The sequence below is a fragment of the Drosophila sulfurigaster genome, chromosome X (genome assembly GCF_023558435.1).
Source record: "Drosophila sulfurigaster albostrigata strain 15112-1811.04 chromosome X, ASM2355843v2, whole genome shotgun sequence".
NCBI classification, from domain to species: domain Eukaryota; kingdom Metazoa; phylum Arthropoda; class Insecta; order Diptera; family Drosophilidae; genus Drosophila; species Drosophila sulfurigaster.
The window spans coordinates 28,340,280-28,356,095 of NC_084885.1; the positions used below are offsets into that span (position 1 = coordinate 28,340,280).

Sequence of the window (15,816 nt, forward strand, 5' to 3'; positions counted from 1 at the left end):
TGCCATTAAGCCATCAATCGGTCAACAATGCATATGAGAATTCCATTCGATTTTGATGGCTTATTAAACAGCGTGTGAACTAAAAGGAGCAGCTAAACACTTGTTGCTTCTTTGCGCATTTATGATGCCATTCGATTTGCCAAACAAAACAGGCGATAAACCCCTCACACACACACTCACACACACATAAGGTATCGATATATGTATGTGTGTGTAAAAGTGAAGTCAAACACGTTGTTAGTTTGCAGTGCGGTTCAATGCTCTTGGCGCATTTTTAACGATTACATAAACGTTCCATCTGAGTGCTGCTTGAACTTATCGAATCATTTTATCGCACCAAACTTTAATAGTTCTTGCGTTATAGAGCGCAATAAACTAGCAAAAGCTCAGAGCTGAGCAAATTCAATGTGATAAAGCTGTTGGTTACATTAAATCGATAAATCAGGGGAATATTTAAAGCTAACGAGAGAAATTCAACATGATATATTCAAATCAAAAAAAACTCTGCTCTAGATATTCAGTGCTATTAAATTCTTATCGTTTCTTTACGGTTAGCCAAATATCAGTTGTTCGATACCAGTTAATCGACACATATCGATAAATCATAGCACTATATCAAGCTAACATTATCAAGAGTTCAATAAAAAAAAAAAACAAAATTACAATAAACTAATAAAAACTCTGCTTTGGATATTGAGTGCCATTGAATTGTTATCGCCTGTTTAAAAAGGATAGCCAAATATCAGTTGTTCGATGAACATCGATATACTTTAGCTTATGTTGTCGATATTACAGAGAGAAGTTAAAAACGAACAGCTTACGAATTCTGATGAACTAATTCAATGCGATAAACAGTTAAGATACATAGCTAAATACGAGTTTATCGATACACATTCAATCGATAAATCATAGCAATACATAAAGCTAAGATAATCGAAAGAAAGTTCAACATATTATTTCAAAAACAAAGAAGAAATCTACAAAAACTCTACTTTTGATATTCAGTGTCATTAAATTTGAATCGGTTAACAAAATATAAGTTGTTCAATACATATCGATATATTATAGCTGTTATTGTTGGTATTTCTAAGAGAAGTTCAAAAGCATATAAATAAGCCATCAAAGCTAATAAGAAACGAAATCTCCTCAGCAAATGCAATGCTAGAAACAATGTAACGTTTCATTAAGACAGAGTTAATCGCTACTTCAATGTTTATCGATAATGTATAATCGGTAAATAATAGTAATCGTTATTATCATTTACTCAATATACCAAGAGAAGTTTAATATCAAATTATGAACCATCGTATTTTTGCTCCCTTACTTTTATCGATAGCAATGATCGATAACACAGCAGGCGCGCTCATCCCCAGCGACAGCACAGACATTCAATCGATAAATTATAGTAATCGTTATTATAAATTACTCAATATACCAAGAGAAGTTTAATATCACATTAATGAACCATCATATTTTTGCTCCCTTACTTTTATCGATAGCAATGATCGATAACACAGCAGGCGCGCTCATCCCCAGCGACAGCACCAACATTTTGATAAGCAAATTGTATGCAGCACTCAGCTATGCAAAATCTATTGCCATCTAATCGTTATCGATCAATGTCAAACTACAACAGAAACTACACACGCAAACACCCAAACACAAATACAAATCGAGTGAAAGCGAGAGTGAGAGTGTGGCACCTGGCACAGCATCTTCATCTTGAATTGGTTATGCTGACGGGTTGCGGGTGGCTGGCGACTGATGGCGACGACGACGACGACGGCAGCGACGACGACGACGGCGCCACAAATGTTTTGTACTTTTTGTTGCCCTCTGAATGAAGGATACATTTGTAGGTTCTATTGATTTTTAATGCGCGTCTTCTTGGCAGCAGCGTCGTCTTTGCGTCTCGCTGTCGGACCATTGGGCAACCCGGAGCCAACTACTTTGAACTTGCCACACACACACACACACACACACACACACACACACACACACACACACACACAAACAAGGAGGAAGCTGTCGCGGTCGCGTGTCCTTTAGTTCTCCTCCGCGTGTGAGTGGGTGTGCATTTTAATGCTTGTCAGAGAAGAAGCAGCACAGAACACGAAAAAAAAATACATGATGCAAGCAAACAAACGTGTCACAAACACACTTACACACCCACACACACACACACACAGACACACACACATTGAAAGCCGTGCTCATGCGGCTCGACATCCTTGTGATAACTTAATGCCATACGCATGCTTTTGCATACAAGATGGCACAACACGGCGTATGCGTTACGTTACGTTACGTTTTTTGCAGCTGCTATAAACACGATAAGGCTCCCCGATAGCTTGGGCAAGCAATCAACCTCTCAAGCAAAGAGGAATGAGAATGTGACACAGAGAAAGAAAGTGTGTGTGTGTAGAGTGTGGAAAGCGTTGAATTGAGTATTTTATTGACTTGAGTCGAGTCAAACAATGCAATGATGATAAGTGATCGCTTCTAGCTGTCAATGGACTTTCATCTGTGGTTTGTGCTTCTAATGCAAACATTAACTGCCTATCTTGACGTTATTGTGGCTAATTATTAAATTATGCGGATATGCGATACTAAAAAGACACACCTTTGAATATACATTTTAATACCTAGCCGTTGACAGATTTGAGTTCTAATTCTTTACACAATACTGCTAAAGTTTTTAAGATATTTTTCCTTACATTGTTTTTTAAGTAAAAAAAAATGTCAAGATTGTCAAATTTACTTTTTTATTCTACTAAAACATTATTTTCCTTTGCAAAAACAATCACATATTATATTACAAACACTATCTTCAACTCAATCTGCTCAAACAAAACAACTTCACTTTATACATTTTTGAGCTATTATTCGAAAAGTGTGTTCTGATCAGCAATACGAATTTTATACCAAGATTCCTTACATTGTTGCTTAACTAAAAAATTCAAATTATTAAATATACTTTTCATTCTAATCGAATATTATTTTTCTCCCAAAAATTTGTTCATGAATTTAATATGTTTAAGCCAAAGCCTATTCTAAAATTATGATTTATCTAAAAGAAACAAGTAGTACACATATCAATATACCAAATATAGCTCTTGGTACATTTTCAGTATTTTTGTGGTATATTAATTTGGCATATATCAATATACCATATATAGCTCTTGGTACATTTTCAGTATTTTTGCGATATATTAATTTGGCATATATCAATATACCATATATAGCTCTTGGTACATTTTCAGTATTTTTGCAGTATATTAATTTGGCATATATCAATATACCATATATAGCTCTTGGTACATTTTCAGTATATTTTGAGGTATATTATTTTGGTATATTTTAAAACTACTACCGCACAGTTCTGCTTACATTAAAAATGGGTGGTGGGTATCTCTGCAACTTTCTTACTTGTTTGACATATTAAAGTATTTCTTGAATAACTTCTACAGTTTTTATCTGATCGCAGTAATCAGTAATCATAAATACTGTTATTATTATATTATATTTGAAGTTATAGTCCAAATTTTAGATAATTCTCCTAAGATATTTTTCTTGAACTATTCTGTTGTTGTATATTTTGTGGTTAATAAATCGAGTTGAGAAAAGCTATCCTGTTTTTCTTCAATATTCAAGGTATTATTTTCTCAGTTTTTAAAAACCTTCCACATCAACGATATTCTGTTTTAGCAAACATCTTTTAAAATAAACCCAAATTAACTGCAGCAACTTTGTGCAGCAATTCTTGGCGTCAAGTAACAAAAGCAACCATTAAGATTGATGGCAGTGGATGGGACCACAAACAAGATAACAAGTGTTGGCATTTGTACTTACGGTTCGAGTAGGCGCTCAATGGACGCGTGAGCAACGTCAGCATCAGCAGCATTAACATCACCGGCAGCAGCTGCGTTGACTGTCGCTGTCGCTGCTGTTGTTGTTGTTGTTGTTGCTGTGCCTGCTGCTGCAGTTGCATCTGTTGTTGATGTTGTTGTTGCTGTTGCTGCTGTCGCTGTCGCTTATTGACATCCGTTTGGCATTTGCCTGGCTGAACGCTTTGCTGCAGCGACATTTTTGGACTGCAGCGATAATCGTTGGCTGCGCACTTTAATCGGTAATCGTTAATCGTTAATCGTTTATCGCCTTTGTTACACCGTCAGCTGCTGCAATCGTTGTTATAGTAAAATTGTTGTAATTGTTGTTGTTATTCTTGTAATTGCTCTTGTTGATGTCGCTTCTGTTGCTGCTGTTGCTGTCACAATTATTGCATTATTGATTCTTTGATTGCGAAATGTTCGTGGTTAATGCGCAAACAACGCATAAAACATGTTGCACCATAAAGATGCGACTAACAGATACCCTAGAAAGGCAAAATAATAAATAATCAACTAAACAAGTGAAATGAAATTTGAACTCAATAATGTAAACAGTAAGAAATATAGTAAATAAAACGAATAAGAAAAATAAATAAAACTAATATATTAATTTCACCCAAATAATTCAATTTGTAATTTTCGACTTTTTTATTGTTATATTACTTATCAATTTATGCATGATATGTTATGCAAATAGTCTCAATAACTAAAACATTGAACTGACATTTAAGTTAAATTTGTATTTCAGTTGTGGATTATTACTGTTTTTAAATAGTCTCAAAAAAATACCAATTGATTCTGAATATACCAAAAATGAAACTAGTTAAAAAAAGCCTCTTTTTGTAATTTTCATGTTTTTTTGTATAGTTAGTAATTCAATTTATAACATTAATAATACCATTTAAGCTTGTAAGCAAAAAATGTTGAGGATTCTCACTCTTTTTATATAGTATAATAAAAATACCAATTAATACTGAAAATACAAAAAATTAAAATTCTTGTTGAAATTTTCGATTTGTTGTATAGATTTTTACTCAATCTGGAAGCTTATCAAGTTATACCTGATAAAGTAGTCTCAATAACAATATAACTAACATAAATAACAAGTAAAATATGTATTTTGGCTAAAGATTCTCATAAATTTGATATAGTATAATAAAAATACCAATTAATACTGAAAATACGAAAATGTATAATAAAATGTAGCTAACCTTTAAGAAAATGTTGTATTCTAGTCGAGGATTCTCACTAGTATCACTCTAGTATAATAAAAATACCAATTAATACTGAAAATACGAAAATTAAAACATATTAAATAAAGTCTCTAAAGTCTTTACATCGTCTATCGTATCCATTGGAATATCATTTTCATTTCATAGGGTAAACCGGAATTATAAAAAACTTTGAGATAGTCATTTGCCATGTTTGTTTATCTGCCCGTCCGTCCGTCCGTCTGTCTGTCTGTCTGTCTGTCAGTGTGTGGATGAGCATGAACTGGGTGGCGGATGTGGATTGGGATTGGGTTTGGGTTTGGGTTTTGGGTACTGATACTGCCCAAAGTATTTTATTGCCAATGTCGATCCACGCGCAATTGGCGAACGTTGCATGGGCAATTTGTATAGCGCACGCTTTGCGCTCAGCTTTTGCTTTGCGATTTTACGACTTGTTCCTTATTCCGCGTGCTTTCGCTTTAACTCTCGCACACAGCAGAGCGGTAACAGTATCTTTAACTTATTTAAAAAGTTTTCAACTCGTCTCCTTCCATCGAACCAACTCGCAAACAACAACAGCACAAAAAACTCATTTTATGGCCAACCAAATGCGTTCGCTATCTCGCTTCCACACCCAGAGGCAGTGCATATAGGAGCCGTCTCTGTCTGGCGCCGTTTACCTTTTGTTGGTTTGCCAATTGGAATTCCTGACAGTCGTCGCTCTGCGGTGCATTTAACTGTATGAATGGACCCACCAAAAAGTTTGACGGGCCACCAAATTGTAAATGTGTAACGATACATTTATCATGCCCAAATTGTGCTAATCAATTGCGGTGTATGTGTGTGTCTGTGTGTGTGTGTGTTTGTTCAGCAATATATACAAATATATATATAGTATACTTTTCAAACAATTGCCTTTCAATTTACTGCATCTCTCTATAATCCCTGTTCTTTTCAATTCTAATTTATTGCACAATCAATCAAATGTATTCAATTAACTTCTAAGCCCCAAACTCTCGCCTCTTTTTCCCGTTACTATATTCACATTATTTATTAATTTATAAACAAAGCCCAATTTCCAATTGCTACCTCAATTGTAATGCCAATTCGTATTTTTTTTTGCTTTAAAACCAATTTCAATTATTAAACAATTTACAAAAAAAATAAAAGCACAAAAAATATATATGCTTTTTGTTTGCAATTCGATTAGAAAGCCAAATGTGGCATGTGAATGCCTGATCATTTGTTTATAAATGCAATTAATCTATTTATACAAAAGGTTGGCATAATTGAGTTATTAAAGCATGAAGGAAAGCATTAAAATTCACGCTTTTACAAATGCTTAAATAAATTGAAACTGTGTGAATGAGATTTAAGAAGCTTGTAATTTGCAAATATAACAAATTGGACGCAATTATTAAATGAAACTGGATAGATTTGACATTACAACTACAAATTAATATCCGGAATTGATATTATAATGATAAAATAAAAGAATATTTAAAAATATTTAAAACGTTTTGCATCGTTTAATGCAATTTCCATTGGATTTTATGTCAATAAAAATGTTGCTAAATATTACTTCTAAAATACTAAATATTATTTTTAATACTAAAATATAGTATATGTAACACATACCTTTTAAAATACTAAATATTCCTTATAAAATACTAAAATATTAATCAATTAATCATCCCAGTTTTAAACTATTTCTACACTTTTAATCATAATTAAGTTTTAGGAATTGAATATTCCTTTTAAAATACCAAATATTCATTTTAAAATACTAAATATTAATCTTAAATGCTAAATATTCCTTTTAAAAACTATTTTCTCTATTTCCTCTAAAAATATTAAATATTCCTTTTATATATGAATCAATCAACCCAATTTTGAACAATTTCTACATTTTAAATCAGAATTAATCTTTAAGCATTAACAGCCACTTTAAACTAAATATTCCTTTTAAAATACCAAATACTCAATTTAAAATACTAAACACTCCTTTTTAAATACTAAAATATGAATCAATCAATCAACTCAGTTTTGAACAACTTCTATATTTTAAATCATAATTAAGCTTTAAGCATTAACAGGCAATTTATACTAAATATTCCTTTTAAAATACGAAATACTCAATTTAAAATACCAAACACTCCTTTTTAAATACTAAAATATGCATTAGCAATGCTACAAATTGGACACGGAAAACATAAATCCTTTTAAAATACTAAATAGTTCTTTAAAAATACTAAATATTATTTTTAAAATACTAATTTCTCTATTCTAATGCTAAATATTGCTTTTGAAATACTAATTTCTCCTCTAAAAATACTAAATATTCCTTTTAAAATACCAAAATATGCATCAATCAATCAACTCAGTTTTGAACAACTTCTATATTTTAAATCATAATTAAGCTTTAAGCATTAACAGGCAATTTCCTTTATTTGCGCATTAGCAATGCTACAAATCGGACACGGAAAACATAAATCCTTTTAAAATACTAAATTGTTCTTTAAAAATACTAAATATTCTTTTTAAAATACTAATTTCTCTATTATAATGCTAAATATTGATTTTGAAATACTAATTTCTCCTCTAAAAATACTAAATATTCCTTTAAAAAATACTAAAATATACATCAATCAATCAACTCAGTTTTGAACAACTTCTATATTTTAAATCATAATTAAGCTTTAAGCATTAACAGGCAATTTCCTTTATTTGCGCATTAGCAATGCTACAAATCGGACACGGAAAACATAAATCACTTGGGGGGCTGTCAATGTCTGTCATTCGACATCACCGATAATGTCTCTTAACACACAATTTACCACATTAAATAGACAGCCTAATGAGCTCATAGACCGCACCGCTTTGAAATTGGGCAAGCAGCAAAAAGGCATTTTGGAAACTTCACTCGCAACTTAATCAATTTGTATTTAAATATTTCATTCAACAAGTTAAACTGTGTTTTGTGCCCCTCTCGCTTTCGCATCATTTAATGTTCACTTGATTGAATCTATCTATCCAATTAGATTCGTAGCATCTGGCAACACAGTAGCGGCGGTTGAGTTTCCAAATTGAAGGCAAATTAAAATGCAATTTTTAACGCTTTTTCTCGGCCAACTTTTGTGTGTCTCGGAATCTGAGACTGAGACTGAGATGCTGCTAAACGCAAAATACTTTTGAAAGTACTTAAATTTTAAGCGAAACTTGGCAACTTTCTCTGCGTGTTGCTGAGAATGCAATTTCCATTTTGATATCTACATTTCGCCCAAACTGAGAGAACAAACGAAAAAAATAACGCAAGAGATTTTCTTGTGAAAATGACAGATTCCAAAAAAAAAGAAAGTCTGCACTAAAGCCGCTCAAAAAAAATTTTTTTTTTTTTTTTGGGGGAACTCACGATTTGAATAACTTCAGATTTGTTCTTTCTAAAAAAAAAAAAGTCATTCGTCTGTGAAAATCTTTTGTTTGGGTCTAAAAACAAATACATTTTTTTATAGTCAAGCAGAAAATAGAGTAGATCTGAGAACAAAACTTTAAAAAATTAATTTTATATTGATAATTGTTATAATATAACATCAAACTAATAGAGCTGTTAGGGTTTTTTCACATGATTCGTATTAGAATAGGAAGACTATTTGACTTAAAAATGTTAACATTTCCCTTTTTAATAGAATAAACTTTCAAAATTTGAATCCACTAGAGAAAAATAAAATTGTATACCATAATAATATTGAACAATAATATCATTTTAAAGAAATAAAGAGAATATATGAAAATATAATATTTTAATCCAATATTTTAATAATTTAGTTAATTTTAAATTGCTTGGTACATTTAATTTCTTTCATTTCTCTTTTCTATAACTCAGTTGGAAAATATAAAATACGCGTTACGCTCAGTGTAAAAAATACAATTTCGTTTTGAAACATTACCAAGCGTAGAATATATATTGATAGCATCACGAAATAGCGGTAAATCATGAATTAAATGATTTTATGATGCAATTTGCAATTTCTGTTTTAAAGGTCAACAACAAACGATGGCGCGAATTTGTTTATGAGCCAAATTGTGAATGACGATGCTACGATTTGTCTTCAGCACCTGCGACCACATTCTTTCATACGTTTTTTCGTTCCTTTAAACCCCTTTGCTTTACTTTTTTTATGGTTTTTTTCCTTTTTGTTTTTTTTATTGCAACACAACAACAGGCACAAGATGAAGAAGAACAATGAGAAGAACAGCAACAATTGTGAATGCAGCACAAATGGCAGCGACACGGAAATGCAACACTTTTTTTCCGTTTTCCGCTTTCCGTTTGCAATTTTTGGCCTGTTATTTCGCTGTTTATGCACTTTCCACACTCCAAAACAACAACAACCACAACAACAAAATAAGCGAGAGACGAGAAGAAGAAGCAGACAGGAGGAGACGACGAACACAAGATTTTTACCAACATCAACATCAACACAAATACAAATACAAATAACAAACAACAATGCGCTCGCCGGATTTATAATGGCAAAGTAAACAGCGCTCAATTCGCGCGCGACTCTTGACGATGTTTTCGACTTTGCTTCTTCACTTTCGTCGCGCGTTTCGCATTTTACAGTTAACTGTTTTTTTTTTGGCAATGTTGCTTTTGCTTTTGCGCGCGCTTTTTCAACGCGTCTGCCTATTTGGCTTTACAATCAACTTGGCTCCTGCTGCTTCCTCTTATTCAACTACTACTTGCTTACACTTTGTGCAATTGCGCTAATGTTACTCGTTCTCTTCGTCGACACTAGCTCTCTCACTCTCTCTCTGTTTCTCTCCGTCAGAGTGTTGTGCGCTCTACGCCTGCCGCACGCAGAATGCTGAACAGCGACGACTGTCACAGCGGCTTTTATACCAAGCACACCACACACACCAAAAACAAAAACACACAAAAAAGAACGACGAAAATAATAATACTCTAGCATGCTGTGTCCCATTGGCCATCGTTCGGCAGCCAAACCAACGGCACGTTCGGCTCCGCTCGGCTGCGGCTTCGGCAACAGCTTGAGCTTCGGCACAACGGCATTCGGCTTGGTGCTTGGCTTGGCATCCCACTTGTTCGTTTGGCGTTTAGCATATGTCCGTGCTGGCAGCGACATCGACTACAGCGACAACGACAACGACAACGACACACATCGGCTACAGCTACAGCAACTCTATAGAAGCGCCAAAGCAACGGCATCCCCCCGCACAGTGGTGCCAGTGTTAGTGTTTGTGTTAGTGCGCTGGCCAGTGTGCAATTTTTGTTTATTTTTCACTTTTTGCTCTCTTCATTTTATTTAAATGTTAACAAACTCGTGCAAATAAATAAATACCCATTGCGTATGCATTTCAATTACATTTGCATATATATTGTCCGCATGCGGATGCTAGCTGCAAAAATATACTTTGCAATTGCTTCAGTATAACTGAATATTATGAAAATACACACAAAACTAAATCTGTTTACTTCATGCCAATAAAAAAGTTATTAAAATGAAATGCATACGCAATCTTAATCAACTTTTTGTTAAGCTACAATTTGAATGTCTTTTTCAATGGATTGTGCACTTGGTTTACCATTTAATTGTCGTAAACTTACACTTTCATCAACGATTAAACATCATTTTCAAATTGCTAATCTGTTAACAAATCAAAAACTAATATATAGTTTATGTCATGTTTCACTGTGAACGTACGGAAATTTGTAGTTATTTTTTATCTTGTATCATTGTGACTTAATTGTGTAAAATATCTTTAAAAGTAGTTGTCAATTTGAGCGGATACATTTAGAAATAATAGTAAGTAATTTACACATATTCGGAACTATAAATTCTTTTACAAAGACAATGCTATTAACAGCCTAAGACCACCAAGAGGCTTTCAATAACGAAAAATAACCGCTCGTAAATTAATATTGCTGTTTTCAAGATCCTAAAAACACCTCAGTTATTGTAAAATGATATAAATAATCTAAATATATAAATTATAATACTCTGTAGTAACTAATTCAATTTTAAAATATAATTACTCTGTTATTATCTATATTTTTAAGAGAAAATTAAAATAAAATAAAATAAAATATTATATATTGATTCTAAACAAATATTCTGCAGTAATTGTCTAAATCAAGAGATTTTGAATAAAATGTAGACATCGATTCTAAATATATACAAGTACTCAGTAGTAATTATCTAAATTTTAATGAGATTTAAAATAAAATGTAGATATTGATTCTTAATAAATACGCTGTAGTAATTATTTATATTTTAAACAGATTTCAAATAAAATGTACATATCGATTCTAAACACATACTCTGTAGTAAATATCTAAATTTTAAAGAAATAATAATTTCAATAAAATTTAAACAACTTAAGAATCCCCCCAATTTTTTGTGTCTATTTCAATGCAGCGACTCCACTGTGCTCCACAGTGCGTTGCTGACATCGCAGCCATTTGTACTACTGTCGTTGGTGTGCCTGCATATTTGCTTTATGAATGTGTTTACCAGCAAACTTTTACACAATTGCGTTAGGGGTGGGCGATGGGGTGTGGAGTGTGGAGTGAGAGTGCTTGAAAAGGGATGCGAGATGTACAGGAGAAGGGGGAGAGGGGAGGAGGGGGAATGCTGCTGCGAAAGTGCCAACACTCGCATTAATGACAACAAGTACAACAACAAAGGACAACAGCAATTACAAATAACAGCAACAAGAACAATTGTAAGCCTGCTACAGCTCAATTAACTATCTGAACAGCCGGACTTGCACACTCATACAGTGTGTGTGTGTGCGTGTGTGTGTGTGTGTCGGTGTCTGTGTCTGTTGCGTGTAGTATTTTACCTCACACACGCGTAATTACGATTATTCTGGCAATTACGTAGAATGCAATTGCAATTGCATATGCTTAATATTATTTAACCTGTAAGTTTGTCCTGTCAATTGTGCACGCCTCCATATCGAATGCAGTGTGTGCGATTGTATATGTGTGTGTGTGTGTGTGTGTGATTGAGTGTGCTTGCCTGTGTGTGTCAGGTAAATGAAATAATACAACAACAAAAAAATGCGTCAATTATTTACACATGCAGACACTGAGACAATGCAAAATGAGCAACTAGCAAATGATATTTTATGTCACCCAGCATCGCCTAATAAATACACGTGTGTGTGTGCATCTGTGTGTGTGTGTAAGTGTGTGAATATACAAAATATTGTGTCAACCCTTTTACCACTTCCCTCTTTAAATGATGAAGAAAGTGAAATTCAATGCAAATTTATGAAATCGAGCCAATTGCACATTAAAACTTAAGACTCAAAAAACATAGCATACTTTTTTGGGCAAGCAGCAACTTTAACCGACACATTAATTATTATATAGTTACTGAGAAATAATTTTGTATTTAAAGGAAAGTTCTCTTTGGTTAATATTGCATAAATTTCAAGATTTTATAGTAATCTGTCCAATTATGAAACAAAGAAAAAGTTATTTTTTAAATATTTATATTTATAGATTACTAGAAATTTATGTTCATAAATTAGAGCATACTTTATTGGGAACGTGTTAACTTTAACCGCCACATTAATTATTATTCAGTTGCTTATAGTGAGAAATAATGTTTTATATTGTAGTTGCCTATATATTTTGCTTGATAATGCGGAAATTTTAGTATTGTATTGTAATCTGTTTAATTTTGAAACATAGAAATAGTAGTTTTTTTATTTATATTTATATATATATATTTAAAAATTTCTTTTTATAAAATATAGCACACTTTATTGGGAACGAGTTAACTTTAACCGCCACATTAATTATAATATAGTGTATATAGTGGAGTTTTTTAATGTATTTAGCTTAAAATTGGCAAAACTTTGGGAATTTATTATAATCTGTCGAATTTTTAAACCAAGAACGACTTCTTATTCAAATATTTATATTTTTATATTACTAGAAACTTGTCTTTATTGGGCAATGTTTTAAAATCCTAACCCAGCACTTTAATCTTTGTTCGATATAACGCTTTAAATATCCATATAAAGAGAAAGGAGAGCTCATAATGAGATATGATTAAAACTTTATAATTTTGTGACATTTTATTGACTTTATAATATGTATACGTTATTTATTATCATGTCTCAAATTTATAATATTTAATCACATCTTGATTTCCTCGTGACAAACTGAAGCTACGAGTCAAGCCTCCCTTTTTCTAATTATAGAAATAAAAAATAAGGTTTTTCGAAGTTCTTGGACTTTTGCTGAAACGCTTGTATATGTTTTATGAACGCGAAATGAGTTTCCATGAAAGTTTGCCATTTGCTGTGGCACAAAGCATAAAAAACAATCCTTGAAACGTAAATTGACATTTGTTGCAAAGTTCCGTTGAAACGTGCAACAAAAGAAAATGCGTCTCATTGCAATTGATTAAAGCAAAGCAAAGCAAAGCAAAGCAAAGAAAGCAAAGTAAAAAGTCATTCTCATATATTTTAGAAGTAGAAGTAGAACGTTGGTTGACACACATAAGTTTTGAAAGTAAATGTAAGTTGATGCAACAATTATAATGTTACTTGCAACAAGAAGGGCGTGTCTCTAGTTTAGATAGCCGATAGCCGATAGCCGATAGACGATAAATCGAATGTGCAGCACAATTGACGTCGACATCGTCGTCTAGTGTATTAAATTATGCAGAAGACAGCGCAGCCAGTTGTGGCACTCAATCATCGATGCAATCTAACCAATTTGCGAGCACACACACACACACACCCGCATCCAAACATGCATAGATGAGTGTGATTGAGATTGATCTGTGTTTATGTTAACCCGCATCGCGACGTTGCGACGTTGCGACGCTTGGCGGCAGTTGCCAAAATTTTGGCATCATGCTCAGCCACATCAGCATCGACAAGCGACATGCCACATGCCACATGCGGCACATGCTGCTGCATACTTCATGCTGCAAAAGTATCTGTGCAATGTTTGCACTTGCAACTCGCGTGTTTTGCATGGCAGACAAACTTTTCGCTATGCCACATGCCATGCCATGACTCTCGACTCTCGACTCTCAACTCGACTCCGTTTTGCTGCCACCACAGATACATTGTGATTTTCACTCCTCCCCCTCGCAATTGTTTGCAACACCGTCAAACGTCTGACGTCTGATGTCTGATGTTTGTGCATTTCGCTTACGCCGTAAAATAAGTTCGAGCTGTCATAATGTTACAGAGTTGCACACAGCGCGCTCTAGAGTAACGTGCAACGTGCAACGTGCAATGTGCAACGTGCAACATGCTACGAGTCTCGCATTTCACTTTCACAACAACTTTCCAACAACTCTGTGTGTGTGTGTGTGTGTGTGTCTGGCAAGCAAAGAGTAGATAAAAAATTCATGAAATACATCAAGCAACAACGACAACGTCAACGACAAACGATGACAACGACAACAACGACAAAGGGGCAACAACTACAAATAACTGCGATAGAGAGTAGAAGATGAAGATGTAGATGAAGATGACGCCACTTTTGGAGCATTTTGCTGGCCCGTTTGCCCAAAAGTATGCAATGACTATCAAATAAATATGCAGCGATTTGTATTCAAATGATGCTCACTGCGCTGCTCTGCTCTCCAACAATAAAAAAGAACAGAAAAGAAAAGCAAATATACCCTGCAACAACTACAACAAAGTGTGGCATGCACTCACGCTTTTTATGCGGCACTTCTGAACGAAACAACTCGAGGAATTCCTTAAGGTTCTCTGCGCAGTTATGAGCATTTCAAATGGACTCATTGGAATGCCCTGCAATAAACGACTGCACAAATGGGGTATGCACGAATGCACTATAAACAAGATTTCAATTATTATTCACTTATTCCGAAGTACTTTAATCTGCACAAAGATTTTAATCGCATTACTGATAATAAAATAAAATTAAAGATTTACAAAAAATAGTATCTTCTACTGAGAGAAACTTAAAACCAACAAAAAAATGAAATAAATAATAATAACATTTAACAACAGCTTGATGAAAATCATAAGCAAGAATACTGTTTGAAAATTAAATAACAACTGTTGCTCTTAACAAAGTGAAGCAAGTAAGAAAGCTACGGTTGAGAGTGCTCGACTGTGAGATACCCAATTTTAATGAAAGCAAAACAGTGCGGTATTATTCTTAAAATATACTGAACTAATTTACCCCAAAGATATTAAAACTATATTATATCTGGTATATTGGCATAACAGAAATACTAAAACATGAATTTGGTATATTAAAACTTCCAAAATATATCATTATTCTTTAAATATACTAAATTGATATAAAGCAAAAAATACTTCAACATGTATTTGGTATATTAAAACACCACAGAAATACTAAAATGTGTATTTGTACTTCCAAAATATACCATTAATCTTTAAAAATACCAAAATGATATACCGCAAAAAATTTTACAACATGTATTTGGTATATAAACACACCACAGAAATACTAAAATGTGTATTTGTACTTCCAAAATATACCATTATTCTTTAAATATTGATATACCGCAAAAAATACTACAACATGTATTTGGTATATTGATATAGCACTACATTCAAAATATACTATTATTCATTAAATATACTAAATTTGTATACCACGAAAATACTAAAATATATATTTGATATATTTACATAGTATTTCACTCAAAATAGAGAGT

The 15,816-nt window shown here is 33.1% G+C and overlaps 2 protein-coding genes across 5 annotated transcripts in view; one reads left to right on the plus strand and one right to left on the minus strand.

The window, feature by feature from the left end:
* LOC133847226 (tyramine beta-hydroxylase) overlaps nt 1-9,973 on the minus strand; it is a 52,322-nt gene extending 42,349 nt beyond the window's left edge. For 2 of the 4 annotated variants that reach the window (XM_062282127.1, XM_062282124.1), the window contains exons 1-2: nt 9,853-9,973; nt 3,853-4,178 (exon numbers count right to left, since the gene is read on the minus strand). In XM_062282127.1, the coding sequence (XP_062138111.1) occupies nt 3,853-4,087 (235 nt within the window). In that variant the 5' untranslated portion in view covers nt 4,088-4,178; nt 9,853-9,973. Of the gene's footprint in view, nt 1-3,852; nt 4,376-9,852 lie in introns of all 4 variants that reach the window. The other 2 variants (XM_062282126.1, XM_062282125.1) reach the window with 2 other exon arrangements.
* LOC133847216 (nuclear pore complex protein Nup153) overlaps nt 1-15,816 on the plus strand; it is a 184,394-nt gene that overhangs the window by 120,093 nt on the left and 48,485 nt on the right. The window lies entirely within an intron of this gene.